This window comes from Zingiber officinale, chromosome 7B (genome assembly GCF_018446385.1).
Source record: "Zingiber officinale cultivar Zhangliang chromosome 7B, Zo_v1.1, whole genome shotgun sequence".
In the NCBI taxonomy this organism is placed as follows: Eukaryota; Viridiplantae; Streptophyta; class Magnoliopsida; order Zingiberales; family Zingiberaceae; genus Zingiber; species Zingiber officinale.
In genome coordinates, this window is record NC_055999.1 from 96,008,922 (window position 1) to 96,016,953 (window position 8,032).

General features: G+C 46.5%; 1 protein-coding gene across 1 annotated transcript; it reads right to left on the minus strand.

The window, feature by feature from the left end:
- Window positions 1-803: 803 nt before the first annotated feature.
- LOC122004571 lies at window positions 804-1,691 on the minus strand. The gene has a single exon (XM_042559436.1). It carries the CDS (start codon window positions 1,689-1,691, stop codon window positions 804-806), a length of 888 nt encoding a protein of 295 aa, XP_042415370.1.
- Between the last annotated feature and the right edge of the window lie 6,341 nt (window positions 1,692-8,032).

Sequence of the window (8,032 nt, forward strand, 5' to 3'; positions counted from 1 at the left end):
CTCTCCTTCCCCAACCGTGGATGCTTTGCGGGGTTCCGAAGGCAGAATCCACCGGTGAGCCGCCCGATAGTGCACAGAGGAAGTCGGAGACCCACCTCTTGCGACTCGGTACCGGCGATTGGGCACGACGTGCGTCGGAGTTGAGATCGTCAGCGGATAGAGCAAGCTCGAGAGGAAGCGGCAGTTGTCGGGCAGAGTGGACACGCAGGAGAATGAGGCTGTGTTTTTAGGGCACTGTAGCTTCTCACTTATATAGGTAGGGTTTAATTACTCTACCTAATTAACTCCAGCCTCTCAAATGGTGATTTCCATTATCCCTTTAAACATTGTCATAAATCCTCCAAATAAATCCAGAAAAATGTCATAAAATTCCCATAAATCATTATAGATTATTTTATTTTGCCGTATCTCACATTCTCCCCCTCTAATAAGAATTTGGTCCCCAAATTTACAACACAAATAACGGACCATCGGAATCCAAAGAACATCCTCCGCTTCCTTGACTGTTAATAGGTACCTCTCTAGATGGTAGGGATTTCGATGTCTCACGTGTCCAGCGTGTATGTAACACCCCGATTTTATCCAAAGATACCCGAGATAGGAACAAATAAAAAAAAAAAATCACCAATATCTATCAATAAATCTATAATAAACATATAAAGTAACATAATACCTCGGAAGACCAATCCCTCGGCTCCCTGTGGCTCCTCTTGTGTGACAGCATAAACGCGACCCTCCTTTGAGCTCAGCTGTGGCATGCCTGGCGTGGTCTGCGCTGGCATCGTAGGTGCGGGAACCGGCTGCTAATACTGAGGCTGAGACTGCTGCCGATATGCTGAGTAAGGCTGATGTGGATGAAAATCCTGCTGTGCTGGAAATGCCTGATGAGAATACACTGCGGCAGAATACTGTGTAGTCGCTGGTTCCTGACCCTGCACATGATATATCTGTCCCTGAGAAGGCTGGGGTCTCTGCTGACGAGGAGTACTCTGATTCGTTTGAGATCCTCTCTGCTGCCATGGCTGAGTGGGTCGATCTCCTTGAAAGGTAACCTTAGTAGTCTCCAACCGAGCCTTCAGGGTACATTCCCAACTCTCATGGCCCGGAAGCTTACAATAGAAACATATAGAGTGATCCAACGGACAATCGGGTTTGAGGTGACTTTTCGAGCCGCACTGGTAACACCTGGTTTCACTATTATCATTCTTCCGATTTCTCTTAGGGGAACTAGTAGACCCATCCGTGGTGCGCCCTGATTCCTGTGGCCGAGAAGATCTTTCGGAAGTAACTTGCAAGTCTTGACCCTTATTCCCTCTCTTCTGCGATAGCTGCTTGTCCTTACTTTTCTCCTGATTCACTTGATGCTGAGTCATCTCAATAAACAATGCTCGATCCAACACCTCCCGATAGGAACTACCTGGAAAACCTGACATTCGGATCCGAATGTATGCAGCAAGACCCTGGGTGAACTGCTGCATCCGGTCATAATCCTGTACCACCAAATGAGGGCAAAACTCAGCCAATCTACAGAATTCAGCGTTGTACTCCATCACCGATCGATCGCCCTGCTTGAGATTCAGAAATTCCTGTCGTCGAGCTAAACAGAATGTGGCTGGAAAATACTGGCGCTCAAAAGCATCCCGGAACATCACCCATGTGATGCGTTGTTCCCCAAAGATTATCTTCTGCATCTCCCACCATGTGACTGCTTGATCTCGGAGATGATACGCTGCCAGTTCCACTTTCTCCTCATCCGTGCAACTCAGGTACTCAAAGGTGCTCTCTAAATTCTTCAACCAACTTTGAGCAGTCCAAGGATATGCTCCGCCCAATTATAAGGTAAATCTGTCCTTGACGGACCTCGCCAGCAACGGTATTCGAGCTCTGTCCCTCATCCAATCAGTAGTAGCAAGAGTAGGAAATGCTGATGGTATCCTGGAGGGAATCCCCTGAGGCTGAAATTCCCGATTTCTACCAGATGGTATGACTGAAGGAATCTCCTGAGGCTGACGTCCCTGATCTCTAGGAGTCTGATGGGTCTGTCCTCGACTAACCGTCTCAACATCAGTTGGATCCCTAGAAGAATCTGCCTCCTGAGTCACTGGTTCTGGTTCCTCAGCCTCAATGGGTTGTTTCCGTGGTCGTCCCGGACCACGACGAGAACCGGCTACCGCCCTACCACGTCTCATACCTAGTGTAAACCACTAATAAGTACTACAAACAATATAAGTTCGTACTTATAAAACTTACAGCCAATAACTTGGAGGTGTTCCGCCGCCGCCTGGTCCCAAATCCCGAAAAGTCACTTCGAGGAATAAAATCATGAAAAATCCAAAACGTATGAATCTGACATCGTAAACCTGTAGCTCTGATACCAATAAATTGTCACGCCCCGAGAGTAAGGTTGTCCGACGAAAATCGGACAGCACCTCCCCTGTAGCAGTGACAAATAGAACCGGTATACAACACCACAGATAATATATATACAAATATATCACAACCACGCAGATAATATGCAGCCCACACGGCTGTAAAGTCAAACACAGCGGAAAACAACAATAACAAAGATAAAATAACAAAAACTCACCGCGGGCCGGCCCGGCTTGACTCCTCGACAAAACAACCAAATACAAAACAAGTCCACAACCCAATTATTACAATGCTAAATTCAAAGGTTTAACTCACAATAAAAGGAAAACCAAAACCGTAAACCATCCTCGGAAGTGACATGGGACCGGCAGTCGGGATCCTCCTCCAAGCGTACTAGCATCGCTATCAGCTACCTGGTGAAATTACCAATGCGGGTGGTGAGTATAAAACTCAGCGGGTAATAGGATAGACAGTGCATGAGTATCATAAAGAACAGGAATACAAAAGGATACAGTCTCGGAAAGATAAATAGCAGATACTACTAGGTAAACAAAATAAATATCCATACCTGAAACCATATCCTAGGCTAACAGTGTAAGGTCTGAGATAACATAAACTGAGCAACCAGAATCACATGTAAAGTATACTGAAATGGTAATCAATGTCCAAACATATATAACAGATATGTGATAACAGAACTGCATAAGCAAGCATAAACAGCATAAGCAGGTATATCAAAAAGTAGCGTATGCACGGATGGTCACTCCCGCCCACCCCTCAAGTCCATGACCCCAGTATGGACGAGAGGCCGGGACAATGACAAACCGTACACCACTACTCTCGAGTGGCCGAGGGGACAGTTGCATAGTAGCTGAATAGCTACGTCTGCGACGGGGGTCCATGCTGCCCGCGACTCCAGCAGACACTACCCATGAGTGAGCGAGTGGGGGGCACGACAGGACATGCGGCACGCTCCAAGCTACCACTACCCATGAGTGGCCGAGCGTGCGGCCCAGGCCAACGACCGTCTCAACCACAAGGGAGCCAAAGTCGTCGGCTATGCATGCAATGACATGATGCGAATAATGCAACAGTCATCATATATATATAACAGAAAATCAGGTATGCTACATGAATCCGCATGCTCAATACTAAGCATAAATAAATAGTAATCAAACAGGTAAGCATAAACAGGTAAGCATAAACAGGTAAGCATGGCATCTAGTATCTGCTAGGTATCAAGAATAACAACGGGAGACTGTATAGATAAGAAAGTGATCATCTCGAAGATGGAGTGGATAAAGTATCAAGCACAAGAAATAAAATGAGTGGAGTCAAGATAAATACTGCATATATGAAACTAACTCATGCACTAAGACCGATATTTAAAGAAGCAAGTCAAGAAGTACCCGCCTCAAATGTAGGCCGAATCCGACGTCAACCTCGTCACAATACCCGCCTCGATCAAAGTCCTGTGTCAACGTACAAAATCTAACTAAATACATAGGAAACAGAATAACTATACTAGTGTACAAAGCATGCGAATATAAAATCCGAGTTCCAGTCCTTATACAAACGAAACCACCCTGATTTATACAACCTACAACAAACCCTAGTTTATGTCTTCAGATCAAACAATTTCCAACCGAAACTATGTCAACTAGAATTCCCAAATCATGCATTACGTCTCTTACACACCAATGCACCCACACTTATTCAATTAAACTAAGTATCCAAAATCTAACACTTACCTTACAGTAATATCCCCCACTGATAGCCACTGCCGGAAGGTGCTACTGCCTGAGATGGAAATCGCTGGCACAAGCGCACTAGTGCTGCCGGCTGCCAATATACCACAGAACCGGCTCCTACAGTGCTACATACATCCAATTCTCACTGAATTCATCACTAGATCTACAAATCGAACTTCTGGAGTGGTGTATAACTTACCTGATGTTTCCCGGGTGAAGAACAGCTGCTGAGAGTTGTGGCCGAGCCCCTCACAGCAAGCCACTGCCCGAAACCATCCCACAAATCCGTTCACCCTCTCATCTGGCAACAAATCGCAACTTCTATAGCTAATAGCAAAACCCTAATCAAACAAACCTCACCTCAATTACCTTGATGTTGAGAACCTCTGCCTTTGACGAAGAGCACTCCGACGAACTCAGCTCAGATCTAGAGCTCGGGAAAACGAGTTAGCTATCTGGAGCATAACCCTCGCCACTCTGGAGCTCTGGAACGAGAGATCTCACCTAGCATACACGGATCTCGCTCTCCTTCCCCAACCGAGGATGCTCTGCGGGGTTCCGAAGGCAGAATCCACCGGTGAGCCGCCCGATAGTGCACAGAGGAAGTCGGAGACCCACCTCTTGCGACTCGGTACCGGCGATTGGGCACGACGTGCGTCGGAGTTGAGATCGTCAGCGGATAGAGCAAGCTCGAGAGGAAGCGGCAGTTGTCGGGCAGAGTGGACACGCAGGAGAATGAGGCTGTGTTTTTAGGGCACTGTAGCTTCTCACTTATATAGGTAGGGTTTAATTACTCTACCTAATTAACTCTCTAATAAGCCTCTCAAATGGTGATTTCCATTATCCCTTTAAACATTGTCATAAATCCTCCAAATAAATCCAGAAAAATGTCATAAAATTCCCATAAATCATTATAGATTATTTTATTTTGCCGTATCTCACACTCATCCCCCAGACCTTCTACTTCCATTCCACCCGACTTGCTCCTGGATCCTCCAAGTCTTGACTGTTCTGCTTTCATGCCATTGTGCCTTCCCAGCGAAGGCTATATCATGATCCCCCTCTTCCCTCTGGATCAGTCGTGTTGCGGGGGTTGCTGGTAGATTGCTGGATAGAGTCTATGGAACAGATAGACGCCAATGCATTTCCTGCCCAACTAGATGTATTCTTTGAAGATGCTACTGCGGTAAGCCTTCAACTTTCTTTGTTGCCTTTTTCTTCTGATCTTGACTGACCTTCCCTTTGGTTAGTTCTTCGCTTCGGGGTTGCGTTTGAGCCAGCTAGCTATGGACACTTATCGACAGAACAAAAATCTTAAAAGACCATGTTGCTAACCTAGAATCCCATCTCTCCAACTCCATTCTAGCAGTGCATCAACTACAGCCAGAGGTGGAATCTTTGAAAAAATTGGAATGCAGCTCAGGAACAAAGTCTCGATAAGGCCCTACGGGAGGTGAATCTATTACGGGATGACAAGAAGAAACTCAAAGCCCTACACCAAGCGGTCGATGGCAAGTATCAAGAGGAGCTTACCCTTAAGGAGAAAGCGCTTTCAGAGCTGACCCAGCAAACCACCGTCTTGGACAATTTCAAGCTATTTTGTTAGAAGGAGATGACCTATTGGGCTAAAGATCTCAATTCTAAAGACTTGCTCCTTATGGACTGTCAAAAAGATTTGGAGTCCCAAGCCACTGAGCTAGGTTCCTTATAGACGGAGCTATTTCAAGCCCGATCTGAATTGTCCAACTCAGCCACCGCTCTAGAAACCTATAAGGCTGGGGAGAGCGATTGCATTCGGAAGGGTCGGGAAAAATACATGCGTTCCTCAGAGTTTGGTTCACAGGTGGGAGACCGCTTTGTTCGGTCCCTTGCATATAGAGCGATGGGAGCAGTCAGACAACTCAGAGAAGGAGGACATCTATTGTCCGACCCTCCGGAGGACTTCTTGAATCACCATCAGATCCTTCGAGAAATGCCCGATGATGTTTTCTATGAGTTCAAATGATTCCTTCTATAATACACTTACTGTTTATAAAAGCATGATTCTGGCTTCTACTTTCCTACTCCTTCCTCCCGCTTACGATTTTTCCATAGGATAGGCCATGCCACGAGAATGCTTTCGAGCGTGGGTCATCGAGTGAGAGCGAGTGGGGTAGAACTTGTTATGCTAAGAGATGACCGGACTAATTGTGAATGAGATTTTTGGATCCCCGCCCGACTAGTCCCAAGCAATCACTCGAGGTCTGGAAGAGCTCTACTTGTTGCTCGCACAAGGGTAGGGAAATTAGGATCTAACCAGGTCCTATGAGTTTGAGGGCTTAAGGCATGCCTAAGTTTCGTAATTCCCTAGAACATTCAGGCATAATCCTGGTTGGATTTTCCTGCCTGGATACCTTGGATCTTTTTCTCAAACAAAAGTCAGTAGAAAGAGAGACACATTCAGGTACGGTATGGCTGAAGGTAATTAACACTCCAAGGGCGGTCCAACTTTTTACCATTAGCATCTTGCAGGTAATATGCACCTGACATGAGCTTTTTAATGATCTTATATGGACCGTCCCATTGAGGTGCTAACTTAGTTACCTCTCCCACTTGGAATTTTATTTTCTAATGGAAAGTGAAAACTGCCGCTCAGAATTTATGCAAGGCGGACCTTCCCAAAATGACGTTGTAAGAGGACGGAGAATCCACCATGATGAAGGTGCTCCTCTGAGTCCTCATCAATGGTTCGTTGCCCAAAGATATGACTAGCTTAATTGACTAATAGGTTATACTTCATTACCTGTGAACCCATACAATAAGGTGGCCATGGGTTGAAGTTTACTAGCGTTAATCTGCATGCTATCAAATACACTTTTGAACAACACGTTGATAGAGCTTCCAAATTCGACCAAAACCCTGGCTACATGACTGTTGGCAATGATGACTTTGACGATGAATGCATCGTCATGAGGGAGCTCCACTCCCTTAAGGTTTTGCGGTCCGAAACTGATCAAGGGCCCAGCAGTTTCCTCCTAGATGTAGCCTACTCCATGTATCTCAAAGCGACGCCCATGGGATTTCCTAGCTCTGGTGGAATCCCCATCCGTGGGTCCTTTGAAGATCATGCTGATTTCCCGAATAGAGGCATTGCCCCTATTCTTTTCCTCAGGGGACTCCATCGACTCTTTGCTCCATCCTGCATGCTGACTTCCCTGCCCTCCCTTCCCGGGCAGGGGTTTGCTTGATTGCCCTGCAGTAGTGGACGGATTGTCTAGCTGCATTTGGAGTTTGGGCACGATCTCGGGGGAAGGCAGGCCGAGTTCGGTGGCCTGCCAAGAATCTTGGGCAACTTGGATGTAATCTCCTATATAGTGAGTGTGTGACCTATGGTAAGTATAGTAACAGGCCCCCACGGGTTAGGTTTGTTAGTAGGAGCTTGGACTGCCACGACTCGCTGCGCCACCCTAGATTCCTGGGCAGGCGAAAAACTAGGTCGAGCATCTTTAGTGCGAGCAAAGGGTCGAGCGGGAGGTTGGGACGGTCTTCTTTCCACCTTGTTGATAGGAGCAGGCGCCTTGGTTTCTTTTCTCCGAGCTGCTTGGGCTTTCTTGACATTGATGTAACTTGCTGCCCTTCTAAACATCTCATCGAAATTTTTCATGGGCTCTCGAATGAAGGCTCGGAAGAAATTCCCCTCCACCAGACCTTGGGAGAAGGCACTCATCATGATATCAGAGGTAGCGGATGGGACATCCAGAGCTACTTGATTGAAGCGTTTTATGTAAGCCCTTAGGGGCTCTGTGGGCCTTTGTTTGAGAGCAAATATGCAGTGGTTAGTCTTTTGATACCTCCTACTATTGGCGAAGTGGTGCAGGAAGGCGTTCTTGAAATCTCGAAAATAAGTGATGGATTCGACAAGCAGTCCATCG

Bases quoted from the DNA above. Each gene is read 5' to 3' on its own strand.
- LOC122004571 (XM_042559436.1), bottom strand. From the start codon at position 1,691: ATGCAGAAGATAATCTTTGGGGAACAACGCATCACATGGGTGATGTTC.